This window comes from Podarcis cretensis (assembly GCF_951804945.1).
Source record: "Podarcis cretensis genome assembly, chromosome: 8".
Classification (NCBI taxonomy): domain Eukaryota; kingdom Metazoa; phylum Chordata; class Lepidosauria; order Squamata; family Lacertidae; genus Podarcis; species Podarcis cretensis.
In genome coordinates this window covers 9,248,779-9,267,444 of record NC_137177.1, presented here as the reverse complement: position 1 = coordinate 9,267,444, position 18,666 = coordinate 9,248,779, and the positions used below count along the sequence as shown (strand labels likewise).

The 18,666-nt window shown below is 48.8% G+C and overlaps 2 protein-coding genes across 3 annotated transcripts in view; one reads left to right on the top strand and one right to left on the bottom strand.

The window, feature by feature from the left end:
* The window catches only part of EXOSC5 (exosome component 5), a 46,718-nt gene extending 44,344 nt beyond the window's left edge, over positions 1-2,374 (bottom strand). The window contains exon 1 of the mRNA XM_079985773.1: positions 2,142-2,374. Within this exon, the coding sequence (XP_079841899.1) occupies positions 2,142-2,253 (112 nt within the window). The 5' untranslated portion in view covers positions 2,254-2,374. The remainder of the gene's footprint in view (positions 1-2,141) is intronic.
* A 3,211-nt stretch (positions 2,375-5,585) lies between these two features.
* Positions 5,586-18,666, top strand: part of BCKDHA (branched chain keto acid dehydrogenase E1 subunit alpha) — a 191,490-nt gene continuing 178,409 nt past the window's right edge. Inside the window, exons 1-9 of one of the 2 annotated variants that reach the window (XM_079985611.1) lie at positions 5,795-5,949; positions 11,103-11,282; positions 11,459-11,545; positions 12,241-12,349; positions 13,544-13,705; positions 14,119-14,325; positions 15,226-15,367; positions 15,500-15,671; positions 16,812-17,977. In XM_079985611.1, coding sequence (XP_079841737.1) covers positions 5,839-5,949; positions 11,103-11,282; positions 11,459-11,545; positions 12,241-12,349; positions 13,544-13,705; positions 14,119-14,325; positions 15,226-15,367; positions 15,500-15,671; positions 16,812-16,982 — 1,341 coding nt within the window. In that variant the 5' untranslated portion in view covers positions 5,795-5,838 and the 3' untranslated portion in view covers positions 16,983-17,977. Of the gene's footprint in view, positions 5,950-11,102; positions 11,283-11,458; positions 11,546-12,240; positions 12,350-13,543; positions 13,706-14,118; positions 14,326-15,225; positions 15,368-15,499; positions 15,710-16,811; positions 17,978-18,666 lie in introns of those variants that run through there. The other variant, XM_079985612.1, reaches the window with a different exon arrangement.

Here is an 18,666-nt window from a genome sequence, read left to right as displayed (position 1 = left end):
CATTACCCAGCTCCCTCCAGCCTGCTTTCTTATTTACAGGCAGTTATGGCCGTAGCACCGCCTCCCAGTTTCATAGAAGGGACCCCAGAGGGTCATCTAGCCCAACCCCCCTGCAATGCAGGAATCTCAACGAGTAAGCACCCATGACAGATCAAGCCTCTGCTTAAATTCCTCCAAGAAAGGAGAGTCCACCACCTCCTAAGGGAGTCTGTTCCACTATCAAACTGCTCTTACTGTCAAAAAGTTCTGCATGATTTAGTCAGGATCTTCCTTCTTGTAACTTGAATCCATTTGGCTTGGGTCCTACCGTCCAGAGCAGGGGTCAGCAAACTTTTTCAGCAGGGGGCCGATCCACTGTCCCTCAGATCTTGTGGGGGCCGGAATATTTGGGGGGGGGGGATGAACGAATTCCTGTGCCCCACAAATAACCCAGAGATGCATTTTAAATAAAAGGACACATTCTACTCATGTAAAAACACGCTGATTCCCGGACCATCCATGGGCCGGATTTAGAAGGCGATTGGGCTGGATCCGGCCCCTGGGCCTTAGTTTGCCTACCCATGGTCCAGAGAAAGAGAAAGCAAGCTTGCACCATCTTCCAAGTGACCGGCCTTCACATATTTGAAAATGGCTAATCTCCTCTCAGTCTCCTCTTTTCCAGGCTAAAGTTACCCATCTCCCTCAACCATTCCTCATAAGACTTGGTTCCAAGACCCTTGATCCTCCCCCTTAGTTTTGGCATTGCCATTACAGAACTCAGTTAAGGATGTGGACGGGGGCCAAACTAGCTTTAGTTGGCTGTGCTTGACATTGGCTCTGGCAAGGCCTAACTGCTGGGTTCTCTGCCTTCCACCCTATCCTTCTCAATGGGCGCCAGCCACCACATACAGATGCCCATGGGAATCCCACAAGCAAGACATGGGAGTAACAGCGCTCTCCTGCTTGTGATCCCTGGCAAGTTGCATACAGAGGCACAAGGCCAACATGACTAGCTGCCAGTGATACCCTAAAGGTATAGGGACCCCTGACCACTAGGTCCAGTAGTGGCTGACTCTGGGGTTGCGGCGTTCATCTTGCTTTATTGGTCGAGGGAGCCGACGTATAGCTTCCGGGTCATGTGGCCAGCATGACTAAGCCGCTTCTGGAGAACCAGAACAGCGCATGCAAACACCATTTACCTTCCCGCCAGAGCGGTACCTATTTATCTACTTGCACTCTGATGTACTTGTACTTTGACGTGCTTTCGAACTGCTAGGTTGGCAGGAGCAGGGACCGAGCAATGGGAGCTCACCCCATCACAGGGATTCGAACCACCGACCTTCTGATCGGCAAGCCCTAGGCTCTGTGGTTTAACCAACAGCACCACCCACGTCCCAACGATAACCTATCCATCCTGAATGTGCCTAATTCCCATTTTAAGCCGTACAAGTTGGTGGTCTACCACCAAACCATGGGGTAGCAAACTCTATAATTTAACCATAACCTACCAGGGTTAACTTGTGGGGAGAGCGGGGGTTCCCTCACTCAATTTAAATCAGCATTCTTTTCTCCTGCTGTAGAGGGTAAAACCCAAACCAATGGGTTCAAGTTACAATTAAGGCGATTCTGACTAAATACTGTATCAGGAAAACCTTTCTGACAGTAGGGGTTGTTGCACAGTAGAATGGACTCCTTTGAGAGGTTCTGGATTCTATTTCACTGGAGCAGAGGTTGGGTGGCCATCTGTCATGAGATTCGTGCATTGCAGGGGGTTGGACTAGATTTCACCCCCGGGACCTCTTCCAACTTTGCAGTTCTATGATCTAAAAGCTCTGTTTTGGAGGGGGGTTAGGAAAGCAAAGGGTATTAAGTATTAAGCATCTGGTACTCGGGCTAGGAAAGGAGCCGGGGAGATATGAGACTAAAGACCATCCCAAACAGAGTTCCAGACTGGAAGTAGGAGCAACAGGGCGGAATCGAGGGAAGGAAGACCCCGAGTCAAAGAGAACCTTAAAAGCCTCTCAGGTGCTTGGAAGGGGAGACCTGAGAAACGCCCGCCTGGACCCCACACCTACGGGGTATCAACAGCGCTAGTTAAGAGGATATAACCCAGAGATGGAGGAGCAGGAAGGTGGGATGGGGAAAAGGAAGCCACAGCTGACCCTGCATCCAGGAGGCAGAGCCATCAGGACGGGACAGCAGTCCCTGCTCACACAGGATTCGGCGCAGCGCAGGGAGATCCCCAGAATCGAAGCGCTTCTGTTCGGTCTCCATGGCTCCGATCCGCCCACGTGGTTTCCCCCTTGATGCTTCCGGATCCGGGGTTTGACGGGGCGGAGCTACGGGAGCCGACTCCTCCTCTTAAAGCAACAAGCCACACCAAACCTTCTTAAGTCTTTCAAGCACATTGAAAAAAGCACGGCCTTTCCCGCAAAGAATTCTGGGTGCTGCAGTTTGCTAAGGGATGCTGGGAACAGGAGATCTGTGAGGGGTAAACTACAAGGCCCAGAATCCTTTGAGGGGAAGGATGTGCCTCAAATGTGCTTTAAGAGTTTGCACACATAAACAGAGATAGCTTCATGGATTAGAAAAAATGGTTCAGGAAGGGGAAAACTTGGGGTGTCCCCTAGGAATCAGAGTGTGGATGAGTGTGGGGGTCATAATTTAGGGGAGGGGGTTGATTTCCCAGCATTCCCCCCTACATCCTTACAAATTGCTACCTCACAGGGTAGTTGTAATCAAATAAATAAACAATTCAGCAACGAATTAACATTTTGTTCCCCTTTAACTATTCCAAATGTGACTGACAAACCGTAGCCTAAGTTTCATTTCGTTTGTGCTTATTGTCCTTCTGTGCAATAAAACTATTTTTTATTTTTTGATTGTCCCTTGGAGACGGGGAAGCGATTCATGAATAGAACCAGATATAATAAAATAAAAATAAAATTGGGGGAAGGCCTGCTCTCTGAGTTTAGAGCAGTGCAGGTGTGTCCTGCACAGGTCGCTGAGCAGAGGGGGCTCAAAATCACCACCACCATATTTACGCAGGTGCCTACTGAAAATATCTATAAAAAAGCAACTGCACCCAAAGGAATCATTGTGAAAATAAGAAATATTTAGGTGTGGGCGCCAAACATCCTCGCCGAGGAAGGCCTATTGCCACAGTCCATTCCTGACTAGGTGACCCTCAGAATAATTTCCTCCACAGGTGTTGCTGTGAGGATAAAACGGGGGTCTTGCTTCCACATTCACACCCCGAGTCACTTGGGGACGGCGACTTATTCCCCTCTCTCCCTCATCTACCTTGCAGGGTCGTTGTGCGAGGTAGAAGAGACAGAACAGGGTCTTTGGTGGACGTGCCCAAGGATTAAGGCTTTCCGGGAAATGATTTATAATGAAATTAAAAAGGTATTTAAATATACCTCCTTGAAGAAACCAGAGGCCTTTCTCCTGGGCATGGTTGGCCAATTGGTGCCAAAGAAGGACAGAACTTTTTTTATGTATGCTACAACAGCAGCAAGAATGTTGTTGTTGTTGTTTAGTCGTTTAGTCGTGTCCGACTCTTCGTGACCCCATGGACCAGAGAACGCCAGGCACTCCTGTCCTCCACTGCCCCCCGCAGCTTGGTCAGACTCATGCTGGTAACCTCGAAAACACTATCCAACCATCTCGTCCTCTGTCGCCCCCTTCTCCTTGTGCCCTCCATCTTTCCCAACATCAGGGTCTTCTCCAGGGAGTCTTCTCTTCTCATGAGGTGGCCAAAGTACTGGAGCCTCAGCTTCACAATCTGTCCTTCCAGTGAGCACTCAGGGCTGATTTCCTTCAGAATGGAGAGGTTTGATCTTCTTGCAGTCCATGGGACTCTCAAGAGTCTCCTCCAGCACCATAATTCAAAAGCATCAATTCTTCGGCGATCAGCCTTCTTTATGGTCCAGCTCTCACTTCCATACATCACTACTGGGAAAACCATAGCTTTAACTATACGGACCTTTGTTGGCAAGGTGATGTCTCTACTTCTCAAGATGCTGTCTAGGCCTGTCATTGCCCTTCTCCCAAGAAGCAGGCGTCTTTTAATTTCGTGGCTGCTGTCACCATCTGCAGTGATCATGGAGCCCAAGAAAGTAAAATCTCTCACTGCCTCCATTTCTTCCCCTTCTATTTGCCAGGAGGTGATGGGACCAGTAGCCATGATCTTCGTTTTTTTGATGTTGAGCTTCAGACCATATTTTGCACTCTCCTCTTTCACCCTCAATAAAAGGTTCTTTAATTCCTCCTCACTTTCTGCCATCAAGGTTGTGTCATCTGCATATCTGAGGTTGTTGATATTTCTTCCGGCAATCTTAATTCCGGCTAGGGATTCATCCAGCCCAGCCTTTCGCATGATGAATTCTGCATATAAGTTAAATAAGCAGGGAGACAAAATGCAGCCTTGTCGTACTCCTTTCCCAATTTTGAACCAGTCAGTTGTTCCATATCCAGTTCTAACTGTAGCTTCTTGTCCCACATAGAGATTTCTCAGGAGACAGATGAGGTGATCAGGCACTCCCATTTCTTTAAGAACTTGCCATAGTTTGCCATGGTCGACACGGTCAAAGGCTTTTGCATAGTCAATGAATTGCAAAATACTGGAAGACACAAGATCTACCCACTCTGGAAGAATGGCAGATGAAGATGATCGACTATATGGGACTGGCAGAAATGACCGGCAGAATCCAAGACCAGGGAAAAGAGTCGGCGGAAGAAGATTGGAAGAAATTTAAAGACTATCTGCAGAAATATTGTAAAATTAATGAATGTTAGATTGATGTTGGACTAAGTGGTTACCAGCTGTAATGTAAAGTGGTTACTAAGTGGTTACCAGCTGTAATGTAAAGGTTGAGTAATAAGTTAAAATAAGTTATAACAAGTTACAATAAGGATTTGCTGAGTTAAGAATTCGAACTGGAATACAAAAGGGGGAGGTGAGAGGAGGTCCGGGAAATAAGTTAATGGAAATAAGTAATGAAAACTACATTTGTTTTTTTGTATTTTTGTTACTTTTTGTGCATTTTTGTTTTGTTGTTTTTTTTGTTTTTTGTATTAATTTGGAAAAATCTAATAAATATTTATTAAAAAAAAAGAGACAGAACAGGGTCCCAGAGGGAGAGAGAAAAAAATCCAGAGGAGGGGAGAAGGACTCATCCCTCGGGATGGTTAGGACGATGATTAATAATAAATAATAATAATTTTTTTTATTTATGCCCTGCCCTTCTCGGTTCAGAAAACCGGGCTCAGGGTGGCTAAGAACAAATTTAAAACACTCAACTGATGCAACAACAACAACAAAAAACAGCATAAAATACCGTATAAAACGTGAATAACAATAAATTCAGAATTCAAAAATCCATTTAGGGGGGAAATCCATCCAATAAACATTAGATGATTATTCATTACATTCATAACACCTCCTGTCTGAGGTGGACCTGGGGTTGCTCTTGGTCCGGATTTCCCCGGACGCAGCATGCCACGAGAAACGTCCGCTCGTCCGGGAAAACCTGGACGGGTGGCATTTCCCGCTGGGACACCTCAAAAACGGCATTTATTTATTTTTTTTAAAAAAATTGTTTTGTTTCATTTCATCTCGCCCAGCTCTACAACTTTTCTGTCAGGATATTGTTTGTCAACACACACGAAGAATCACGACCCATTCTTGGGCTCTATTCCCAGGGCCCCGTTATCTTTCGGAGCGGGTTCGAGGGAGGAGCGAGGGCGGCGGCGGCGGCGGCGGCGGCGTCTTTCCCGCCTCCCTCGACGGAGGAGGAGGAGGAGGAGGCGAGGCCTAGTCCCCGGCGCCCGCCTCGCGCTTTCCAGCCGCCCAAAATGGCGGCGTCGGCCAGGCTCCCTTGCGCGGGGCTGCGCTCCCTGAGGCGCCTGCTGCTGGGACGCCCCTCGCACCCCGGGCGGCTGCCGGCGAGGGGGCTCCGCGCAGGAGTGAGTCTCCCCAGGCGGCCCCCCCCCCGACCCCCTCCCGCAGTCACGACCCGGATATTTGGGCCCCATTTAAAGGGAGGGTTGGATAGACGTGGGGTTTTCGAGAAAGGAAGTCCCTCTGCCCCACTTAGCCGTGGGGGGGTTTCTTTTCCTTGGGGGGGGGCCGTATCAAATAAGGGGTGGAAGGAGAGGTGGGACCCCCTTCCCTGGGGGTCTAGAGGTGGGGTTATGTCTCTCCCCTCCCCTCCAGATCTCTTCCCCCCCCCAACCCTAAAAAACCAAAACAAATCACAGAAACCCACATTTTTCAGGGTTTGGGAGGCAATGGGGGAGTGGGGTGCGAGGGAATGGGGAAGTTGCACATCCCCACGTGGCACTTTGCACGTGTATGGGTGCAAACTTTGCGGGGGGGGTGGGGTGGGGAGGAGTGGAGCATTTTATATTGCGGGTCCATCTGTCCTTGTTGAAAATGCTATATCCGTCTTCTCAGAAATGGGTGCCCTGCAGGGATTTTTAACTGGCATATGTTTACTGAAATCTTTGTTAATGCCGGTCTATTGGGAGTTGTTAGATGGATGGATTTATTTATTTGTTGTGTTTCTTGTGTTCTTTATGTGAACTGCTTCTGAGTGAGCTCTGCCCAAATAATGACATGGGTCATTATAATAGTGCACATTGTTAAACTGTGGAACTCGCTGCTGCTGCAGGAAGAAGTGACGGCCACCAGCCCAGATGGTTTTTAAATGGATTTGATTTGATTTTTTAAAACCGGTTTTTATAACGCAGGTGGGGCTTTGTTTTTGTTTTTTTTAAAAAAAGGATTGGACATATTCATGGAGGACTGGCTGTATCGATGGCTACTGGCCTTGATGGCTGTGTCAAGGTCAGACACAGTAATCCTTCTGAATACCAGTAGCTGAAAACTGCTTGGAGGGGACGTTGGAGAGTTGCTCTTACGCTCAAATCCTGCTTGCGGCTTTGCCACAAGCATGTGGTTGGCCACTGTGGGAAGAGGATGCCGGATCAGATGGGCGGTTGGCCGGATCCAGAAGGGTCTTCTTACATTCTTGCAGCTATTAATTTGGCTCACTCAAATGGGATGATGGCGGAGGGTGTGTGTATGTGTGTTGTGTTTGAGTTTCTACTGAAATGAGGCTGCATTTTAATGTTGTATTTTAATCTTGTTTTTAAGTTGCATTCTAATCAAATGTTTTTATACAGTGGTACCTCGGGTTACATACGCTTCAGGTTACATACGCTTCAGGTTACACACTCCGCTAACCCAGAAATAGTGCTTCAGGTTCAGAACTTTGCTTCAGGATAAGAACAGAAATCGGGCTCCGGCGGCGCAGTGGCAGCAGGAGGCCCCATTAGCTAAAGTGGTGCTTCAGGTTAAGAACAGTTTCAGGTTAAGAATGGACCTCCAGAACGAATTAAGTACTTAACCCAAGGTACCACTGTACCTGGTGTTAGCCACCCTGAGCCCGGTCTTGGCTGGGGAGGGCGGGGTATAAATAAAATTTATTATTATTATTATTGTTGTTGTTCGGCAAAATCTAGAAGACCACAGCTTCCCTGCATCTTATGAACTTGAGTGGTCTGTGGCCTTGTGGCCAAACACAAACACATAAAAGGTAAAGGTACCCCTGCCCGTACGGGCCAGTCTTGACAGACTCTGGGGTTGTGCGCCCATCTCACTTAAGAGGCCAGGGGCCAGCGCTGTCCGGAGACACTTCCGGGTCACGTGGCCAGCGTGACATCGCTGCTCTGGCGAGCCAGAGCCGCACACGGAAACGCCGTTTACCTTCCCGCTGGTAAGCGGTCCCTATTTATCTACTTGCACCCGGAGGTGCTTTCGAACTGCTAGGTTGGCAGGCGCTGGGACCGAGCAGCGGGAGCGCACCCCGCCGCAGGGATTCGAACCGCCGACCTTTCGATCGGCAAGTCCTAGGCGCTGAGGCTTTAACCCACAGCGCCACCTATTTCTGGGTTAGCGGAGTGTGTAACCTGAAGCGTATGTAACCTGAAGCGTATGTAACCCGAGGTACCACTGTATAAAAACAATTGATTAGAATGCAACTTAAAAACAAGATTAAAATACAACATTAAAATGCAGCCTCATTTCAGTAGAAACTCAAACTCAACACACATACACACACCCTGAGCCCGGTCTTGGCTGGGGAGGGCGGGGTATAAATAAAATTTATTATTATTGTTGTTGTTGTTCGGCAAAATCTAGAAGACCACAGCTTCCCTGCATCTTATGAACTTGAGTGGTCTGTGGCCTTGTGGCCAAACACAAACACATAGACACTCATAATGATAGCCAAAAGTTCATACAACTGGCTGCTTTGCATTGCTGTTCGCAAGAGGTTCCCCAGAGGCTTTCAAGCAGAGGTTGAATGGCCACCTGGCAGGGATGGTTTACTTGAGATTTCTGCATTGCAGGGGATTGGACTAGATGACCGATCAGGGTCCCTTTCCAACTCTTAAATTAGGAGTACGCCCCATTGAATTCGGTAGGATTTACTTCCCCGGTGGGATTTAACTCCCAAGTAAACATGTGCAGAACAGATGAGGCTGTGAGAGGGAGTCGATTGCCTTGCGCCCTGATGAAGGTGGGAGGCTTGTGTTGGAAATGCTGCAAATATCTATTTTCCAAAACATTCAGCAGGGAACCAGTCTTTTAAAAGGCATCGTCACATATGGTTGGTGTGTGTGTTTTTGTGGCAGGTCACGCTGTGTGTTTTCAGCACTTGGAAAACACTTTCTTTCAGAAAGGGAGGGAGAGAATCCGTCTCCCCTTCAACTTTCTCCTGCCTGATTGGGCCGTCTCAAGGGGCGTGTGTTTCTCTTTCTTTTGGGACCGCATCCAGTTTCCCTCACCTTTTCCCCAGTGTTGATTTACTGAAGTCAATTAGCTTTCTTGTCACAGCTTTACAGGTCCCAGATCTGTGGAGATAATTTTCCTTCTCTCCCTGGCAGCAGTCAAGGACGTGGTATTTGTTTAACAAACATGTCCGTCCTGGATTTAAAGGCTTATTCCACTGTTGTTTTCGACAGCTCATATAGCCTGAATAGGGAACCTGATCTCTCCAGATGTTGTTGAACCATACAGGGACGGCCTCTAAAGTGTGCGATCCAAGAGACACTTTCTCTGGTTCTTCCACCCAGTAATATGTTACAGGCCTACATTTGCAACTTAATAATAATAATAATAATAATAATAATAATAATAATAATAATAATTTATTTGTACCCCACCCATCTGGCTGGGTTTCCCCAGCCACTCTGGGTGGCTTCCAACAGAATATTAAAATACAATAGTCTATTAAACATTAAAAGCTTCCCTAAACAGGGCTGCCTTCAGATGTCTTCTAAACATCTGGTGGTTGCTTTTCTCTTTGACATCTGGTGGGAGGGCGTTCCACAGGGCGGGCGCCACTACTGAGAAGGCCCTCTGCCTGGTTCCCTGTAGCTTTGCTTCTTGCAATGAGGGAATTGCCAGAAGGCGCTCAGCGCTGGACCTCAGCGTCCAGGCAGAACGATGGGGGTGGAAATCGTTTTGCATTTTGTTTTACCAAAAAACCCACAACCCTGTATTAGCCAGGCCCGCCCCCCACATTCTCTCTTTTCACCAAGAAATGAGAGCAAGTGTGGTGGAGGGAGGGGGTAGAGCAGGGGTCGGCAACCCAAGGCCCATGGGCCGGTAGCAGCCCATGAGGCTTGTCTAACTGGCTCATGGTGACCCCTGCTGCCACCCCCGCTGCCCGCTCTTACTGGTGCGGCGTGGCACAGGGACCAACTTTGGGGTTGATGGCACCTGTGCGCATGGGCGCTCCTCAGACCTGGATGTGCACCAGAAATAGCATGTGTGCACGCATGCGGGACGGAGAAGTGCCCGTGTGCACACGCTATTTCCAGCGCACTACCGGGTCAGAGGAGTGCCAGAAATAATGTGTGCGCTCGTGCACGGGCGCTCCTCCAACGTGGAAGAGCACGCGTGTGCACACACTCCCACCCGTCCTCCGATGGACAGAGCGTCGACCGGCCCATCCTCGGATAAGGTTGCCGACCTCTAGGATAGAGTGTCAGACCAGGGTGCGAGTCCCCACTCAGTTATGAAGCTCACTGGGTGACCTTGGGTCACTTAAAATCTCTCAGCATTTCCTTCCTCGCAGAGGTGTTGGGGTGATTGATTGAGGAGAGGGGAGAGCCATGCATGTCACCCTGAGTTCCTTAGAGAAAAAAATGTAATTGCAGTAAGCACATAATAAATTGAACTGAGGATGGGGATATCATGTTAGGGATGTGCTCAGTTCTTCAGCCTGGGGCAGGGAGCAGATTTAGCCCTTAATCCCACTGGATATCCTTACGCTAAAACATTGCATCTGGGACCATGTTTTATCACTGTGTTTGTGTTTCTATCCTACGTAGCCCGGCCTACAGAAGAGCTCCCGACAGTGTTTCACACAGGGCTGGACTTTACCTACCACCCCTGACAGCCCCGTCCTTGCAGAGAGGCAGTCCACTGGGAGGGGAGGCACACTGCATGCGCAAGCACACCATGGGATCCTGGCAGTACATGCCACCTCCTGCTACATCGTCATTGGGGATGCAAAGCTTAGAGGGTTGGTGGGACCACCTTTTGAAAAGCCAAGGCACATCGCTCGCTGCTGTGATGTGGAAGCCGGGGGTGGGGGGAAATACCTATGTGGTGATAGCTTTGCAGAATGACAAGTGTAACTGAAATAAAATAGGTAGCTGTGTTCGTCTGATGCAGTAGAAATATATATATATATATATATATATATATATATATATATATATATATATATAAAATCCAGTAGCACCTTAGAGACCAACTAAATTTGTTCTTGGTATGAGCTTTCATGTGAATGCACACTTCTTCAGTATCTGTGGGTATCTGAAGAAGTGTGCATGCACACGAAAGCTCATACCGAGAATAAACTTAGTTGGTCTCTAAGGTGCTACTGGATAATATTTATTTATTTATTTATTTATTTATTTATTTATTTATTATTTCTACTGAAATCAAATACAAAACATTTAAGTTGCCTCGTCGCTGTATGGCATGATGCAATTCTGTTCACCTTTTCACAGGTGTGTTGTTCTCTCTTTATCTGTCCCAGGTATGCCTTCAACAGCAGGAAGAGTTTACCTCTTTGGAGGAGAAGCCGCAATTCCCCGGTGCCTCAGCCGAGTTCGTAGACAAGCTAGAATTCATCCAGCCTAACGTCATTTCAGGGATTCCCATCTACCGAGTTATGGACCGACAGGGGCAGATCACCAACCCCAGCGAGGACCCTGAGGTAAGACGTGGGGGCCTTGTCAGTTTGTCCAGTTCAGTGCGCTGTGCAGTTCTGCATTGCCACTTGAAGAAAAAAAAAATCAAGAGGTTCTTGCAGGAGCCAAGGAATTTTGAAATACTTTCCTTTGGCCCTGTTCAAATATTTTTTATTCAGCGGCATTTCTCCCTCCCTTGCAGCTTCCCCAAGAGCAGGTGCTGAAATTCTACAAGAGCATGACGCTTCTCAACACCATGGATCGGATTCTCTACGAGTCCCAGAGGCAGGTATGGCCGCATTTCACACGCACACATGCTATAAGATTCTGCCCCCCTCATTCAAAAAACAAATTGTCCTATTGGGAGGGTCACACAAAGTATCTCCTGACTTGGGGGTGTGAATGTAGCCTGGCCTTCTCCAACCTGATGTTTTGGTTGGACTTCCATCACCCCTGAGCGTTGGCCTTGCTAGCTGGGGCTGATGGGAATTGTAGTCCAAAACACATGGCTTACAGCAGGTTGGGGAAAGTTGATCTAATGTAGGACTGTCCGACAGGCCGATTGCGATCTACTGGTCGTTTGCGGGATGCCCCTTGTCGATCATGGTTGATCATGCCCCCCCAAAGAAAGCTCAACAACTTTGGCCCCCCTCAAAAAAGCTGAACAAGTCTGGGTAGATCACTGCCAGTTTTTTTATAATGGTTGTAGATCGCAGTCTCTTGGAAGTTGGACAGCCCTGATCTAATGAATAGATAGAGTAACATGCACACAAAGCTGGGCCCAGAGGCCTCCACCTTGCTTAGAATCATAAAATTGTAGAGTTGGAAGGGACCATGTGAATCCTCTAGTCCAACCCCCTGCAGTGCAGGAATCTTGCCTAACATGGGGCTCGAACCCACAACCCAGAGAATTAGAGTCTTTTGCTCTCCTGACTGAGCTATCCCTTCCTCCTTCCATGACTAAGTTCAGTTTGTTTTCCCTAGGGTCGGATCTCCTTCTACATGACCAACTACGGGGAGGAAGGCACCCACGTGGGCAGTGCAGCGGCTCTTAGTGACACCGATCTGGTCTTTGGACAGTACCGTGAAGCAGGTAAGGGACGATTCACTTTCCCTCCTGCTGACATGTTGTGCTACTAGCTGCTCAGCCACTGGGTGGCAGCACATGACAGCTCAACACTGCAGTGCTCTTAACAGCATTAGGCAAGTTTGCATCCTCAGCTCTCACCCCAGCAATACTTCTTCTTTCCTGTTATTCCATTTTTTAATCATTTGTTCCCATTTTCCCTTAGGATACACTGTCTCTTGGGCTGGTTAGTTCTGCACACCGTGTGACTGTTTATAAACAATTAAAGGAGCCGATTAGACAGGCACATGGTACCGTGTGCTTTAAAGATTGATTGATCTGTTTTTATATTCCATAATAGCAGCCACTGCAATAGGTGTCCTTAATATGCCTCCTTTTCTGCAGTGTAATCTAGAATTTATTTTATAGTAGGCTTTTGAACCTTGACTGAGATGGTTCCCCACCCCCAAATACGCTCCTCTCGTCCATCAAATGACCCCCCTCTGTGGAAGAAGCATTGCTCCTGAACTCTGTGCATCAACTAGTGCGCTGTTAATACCATTACAGTGGTGCCTCACAAGACGAAATTAATTCGTTCCGCGAGTTTTTTCGTCTAGCGAGTTTTTCGTCTTGCGAAGCACGGTTTCCCATAGGAATGCATTGAAAATCAATTAATGCGTTCCTATGGAGACCGCTTGCCAGGCTGGCGGTGTGGAGAAGGGCTTTTCTCCCCACCGCAAGCCTTCAGGACAGGTAAGGGAACAGAGGGGAAGGCGCGCAGCGCTTCTCCTCTGTTCCCGGGGCTTGCGGTGGGAGGAGGGTTTTTCCTCCCCACGCCAACATTCAGGACAGCATTCTGAAGGTTGGCGGTGGGAAGGAAAACCCTCCTCCCACCGCAAGTCTTCAGGACAGCCATCCGAAGGCTGGCGGCGGGAGGAGGTCTCTCCGCCCCACCGCCAGCCTTCGGAGGGGGTCCGAGGACAGTGGGGAAGACGCGCTGCGCTTCCCCGCTGTCCCGGAGATTTCCCTATGGGCTTTCGTCTTGCGAAGGAAGCCCATAGGGAAATTTGTTTTGCGAAGCGCCTCCAAAACGGAAAACCCTTTCGTCTAGGGGTTTTTCGTCTTGCGAGGCGTTTGTCTTGCGGGGCACCACTGTACTGGCTTCTCACTCTGATAAAAGGTGCTTCCGGTTAATGTCATGTTCCCTCTTGCTCCTCCTAGGTGTTCTGATGCACAGAGGGTACCCTCTGGACCTGTTCATGGCACAGTGCTACGGCAATGCCAGCGACACTGGGAAAGGCCGTCAAATGCCCGTTCACTACGGCTGCAAAGATTTGCACTTTGTCACCATATCATCCCCACTAGCTACGCAGATCCCACAAGGTGAGGCGAAAATGGGGCTGAAAATTTCCAAGATGATAAAGGGTCTGGAAACCAGGCCTTATGAGGAACAGTTGAGGGAACTGGGTATGTTCAGGCTGAATCGGTGGTTTAGCTTGATCTGTGGCAGCTTCAAGTAAACATAGCATCTGATCCTCTTTCCCTCTGGCAGAGTCAGGAGGTGTGAGACACCCCAGGCTGGCAAATCCCCCTTTGGGGTCGTTGCCAAAGGGGTCTGGGAGCTGAGCGGGTCACGACACTGCTTAGTATGGACAGATCCTCCGCTTTATTAATGACAAGGGTTCGTTACAACAAAGCAATCCTTTGTTTGAAGACACAGTCACAGTGAATGGCCTGTGTACCCATCTCTTTCCTTTCCCTGTTCTCATTCCCTCTCTCCCCTCCCCATCTGGCAGCTGTTGGCTCCGCCTACGCCATCAAGAGGGAGAACACCAACCGGATTGTCATCTGCTACTTTGGGGAGGGCGCGGCCAGTGAGGGCGATGCCCACGCAGGCTTCAACTTCGCTGCCACCCTGGAGTGCCCCATCATTTTCTTCTGCCGCAACAACGGCTATGCCATCTCCACCCCGACGTCTGAGCAGTACCGGGGCGACGGAATAGGTGAGGGGGGTCAGGCCAGGGTGTGGGTGGGGTGGAGAATGCTCTGAGGCTACATGACCTTACCCTCCTGCCCCAGATTCTGGGTGTAGCAAGTATAACATAGAAAGTCCACTTTGGAAGGCTCTGCTGTCACCAGCCACTATCGTGTAACTAGCACGGAAATATACGTGCCTTTTTTCATCTTTATTTTGGCATTGTTTCATCAACTGTCCTAGAAGCACCTGCTGCATTGTGAAGCGTGGCTTCCCAGAGTAGGGCGTGTCATGTTGGGAGTGAAAGTTAATTTTTGCAAATTTCCTCAGCTAGGGGTCATAAAATAATGTTGTGAGGAATTCAAATCTGCTATTATTTTTGTGATCAGACAACATTTAGCTATGTAAGTCTGCATTTGATGAAGAAACATGTAAACTGCTTTTGGGAAACCAATGAAAATGTCAGGTAATGCTAAAGAATAATAATATAACTTCAAGTTCTTGGCAATCATTTTTAATTATTTCTAGGCAGTTTTGCACACATTTTACCTATACTAAGTAAAACTAAATTACAGTGGTACCTCGGGTTAAGAACTTAATTCGTTCCGGAGGTCCTTTCTTAACCTGAAACTGTTCTTAACCTGAGGTACCACTTTAGCTAATGGGGCCCCCCACTGCCGCCGCTGCACGATTTCTGTTCTCATCCTGAAGCAAAGTTCTTAACCTGAGGTACTATTTCTGGGTTAGCGGAGTCTGTAACCTGAAGTGTCTGTAACCCAAGGTACCACTGTATATTTATTAAGCCAAAATATCTTTCAAATTCCCAAATCAATTTTACGACTTCTTAGCACCTCTTTTTTTTTTGGAAAGTTGAAAAGTCCAACACTCCCTATTCCCAGAGCGCTTATCCTTTGCTTTTTCCCCACAGCTGCACGTGGTCCCGGCTACGGCATCCAGTCTATCCGGGTGGATGGCAACGACGTCTTTGCCGTGTACAATGCCACCAGGGAGGCCCGTCGCCGGGCTGTTGCCGAGAACCAGCCCTTCCTGATTGAAGCCATGACGTACAGGTAGGTGTGGAGCAAGCGGTGGGGTGGGAGTCACTGGAGCACAAGTCCCAGAGCCTGAGAAGGAAGTGGCCTGATGTAGGGGGCGGGACCAAGGAACCCACCTGAATCATGAGCTGCCCATTTCCCTCTCAGGATTGGCCACCACAGCACAAGTGACGACAGCTCCGCCTACCGCTCAGTGGACGAAGTCAACTATTGGGACAAGCAGGACCACCCTATCTCTCGTCTCCGTCACTACATGGTGGGCAGAGGCTGGTGGGATGAGGACCAGGAGAAGACGTGGCGGAAGAAATCCCGCAAAAGGGTGAGTGGCTTGGATGTATGGTGTCCACGTTACCCTCCGTCTTGGCTGTGTTTCCGTGGGTGCCTGCTTGCGATAAATAGGCAAATGTTCAGGATCCGTACAGAACAATGCAAAATATGAGCAAAGGCCAACAATATTGAAGTCTCCTAGGAAGAACAGGGAAAGCAGCCTTAATGCTGAGTCTGACTTCCACAGGGTGTGGGGGGCTGGCTAGGTGAGGAGGAATGGTGGGAGGCTACAGCCGGGGAACCCGCCCAGGGAAGCATCAGAGTGGGAAGGCTCTGAGCCAGGAGGTTGGTGGTGGGTTGCAGAAGGGTGTTACCTGTAGCAGAGCAAAAGGCACAGAGAGCCCCTCCTCAAAAGAGTTTGAGACTGTTGCGAAGGCTGCAGAGGAGCCTTGGAAGGAAGTGGGAGGCTCAGAACCCCTGTTCCGGCCCAGTATACCTGAAGGAGCGTCTCCACCCCCATCGTTCAGCCCAGACACCGAGGTCCAGCTCCTAGGGCCTTCTGGTGGTTCCCTCACTGGGAGAAAGGAGGTTACAGGGAACCAGACAGAGGGCCTTCTTGGTAGTGGCACCTGCCGTGTGGAACACCCTCCCATCAGATGTCAAGGAAATAAACAACTATCTGGCTTTTAGAAAACATATGAAGGCAGCCCTGTTTAGGGAAGTTTTTAATGTTTGATGTTTTATCGTGTTTTTAATATTCTGTTGGGAGCTGCCCAGAGTAGCTGGGGAAACCCAGTCAGATGGGCAGGGTATAAATAAATTATTATTATTATTATTACTACTACTACTACTACTTCATCATCGGGCTAGTACTGCCCGTGAAGTTCGCCGTTGTGTTTTGTCTCTCTGAATAAAAAATTGACTTTACTTCTTATCTCGAGTTTCTGTGCTGAATTGCAGCCAAACCAGCCCAGGGAAATTCCAGTGCTCCTCCGATCAGCTTTCTGAAATAGAACCACTTCTTTGTGACGAATAGAAGCATCCTGGCTGAGGTGGGACAGAACCGTGGGTGCTCCTTTTCAGAGAAGCCAGGCGCCTGCCCCACCCTCCTTTTCTTCCGCACAGGATTGTAAAGCAAATCGCAGGTCCGGAACGGGGACTCCCATCTCTGCTTTCCTTTTGTGTTCCTCAGGTGATGGAGGCCTTTGAGGAGGCGGAGCGCAAGTTGAAGCCCAGCCCTCAGTTCCTCTTCTCCGACGTCTACTGCGAGATGCCCTGGCACATCCAGAAGCAGCAGGAATGCCTGGAACGCCACCTCAAGCAGTACGGCGAACACTACCCACTGGGCCAGTACGAGAAGTGACCCCCCTTCTCCTCGCCTCTCTGCCCTCCAGCAGATGGGATGTGCAGGAGATCTGGCTCAAACCAGCGTGCAGAGAGAGAGAGAGGTTTCGTGTTCTGGGCAACCCCTTCCTTGTCACAGTGGTGATCGTGTGAAAAGGAAGGATCAGTTGCTAAAAGACTCCGCACCGGGGGGTCCTTTTGGATACTTTGGGATTGAGGGGCTGGCACCTGTAAGCTGTGTCATTGGGCCTCACCCAGGGGCTTCAGACTAGCTTGTGGTAGCAGCCTAGACTGTTACTTTGCCCCCGTTTTTAGAATCTGCTAGTTGCACAGAGCCTGTTCAAAGCACACGAAACATCCACGGCTCTCCTGCTGTGGATGTGAATTGCCTTAGATCTGCTGCTTCCCCGACTCTTCTCCTGCTCCCGGTACCTTTTCCCTCCATGATTCTGTCATTCAGCCAGAAATTGGGCATAAGCTAGCAGGCAGCACCTTGGTTTCCCCTGTGGGGGGCAAGCAAGCATTTTTGCCAAACGGATCCCTAATGCCATCGTAAATGTCTCCGGAACTGAATACCACTTTGGTGGAATCTGCCGCTAGAAGTCAAGATGCGCTGTCCAGGGCGGGAGGCCGCAGCTGGTGTCCTGTCTGGGAAGTAAATCCAGGCCCTCTTTTGATAGTGTCTTTTGGGTGATAAATGGCATTTTTAAGGGATGTGAACTTCAAGCTTGTCATCTTATTTTTTTTGAGGGGTTTTAGCAGCCAGGGAGAGTAATGCTGAAAAAAGTAGTTACGACTGTCTTTCCTGGCCTTCTTTTCCTGAGCCCTTTCCCCAATCTAAACTGGCACCTGGAGGGGGTAGCTCTCTTGGTCTGTTACACTTGAATCAGAAGTTTTTACCACTGAAAAGCAATGGTTCTATTTGGGCTGCTGGGAGTAACAAGTGTCTAGGCAAATGTATGTATGAACAAAGGGGCACATTGGGGAATTAATAAAACTTTCGTGGGCATTTGCCTCTATGTAATCTGCTTTTCGGCCAGTGAGAATCTGCAGCCAGGGGTGCCATATCCTTGGTTGGGATAGTTATCAGAATGAGAGGAACCCGTTTGACAGTCACTTGGGAAGGAAAGAATGGCACTTTGCACGTGCTCAGAGACACACTGCCTTCGTTTCACAGGAGTTAGGGCTTGCACCCTAAATCGAAGCAGGCTGTGGATTCATGTTAGATGAATTCATGTTAGAATGATTAAAACTGTGGTAGAGCAAAGTTAGCTGCTTCATCTCTTCTCACCCTGACTGCGATGAATATTCTGCAGTTGCACTACAGCGCCATAGGGTCGCATCCAATGCCAGCCCTCCTCTGAGTAGACCTACTGAAGTTAATGGCCATGTCTAATGCAGATTTATTAATTTCAGAGGCTCTTGTCTGAGTAGAACTTGGTTGGAAACAGGTGCTAGGTACAGAATCCATCATCTTCAACACCTTACGGCACGTTCCTTAAAATTTTGTATCAGAGTATTTTCCTAGTTTACCTGTTATTTGATCACTGCTTTGTTTTACCACCTGTCAGCCATCATGTGGAAGGACACTATAGAGATGCTTTGGCCATCTGCTTTCCTGTCTACAACCCTGTTCTGTCCCTTTGATACCACCTGTCGCCCTTCCATTTTTTGCCTCGACTGCTTGCCCCAGCCAAAAGGCA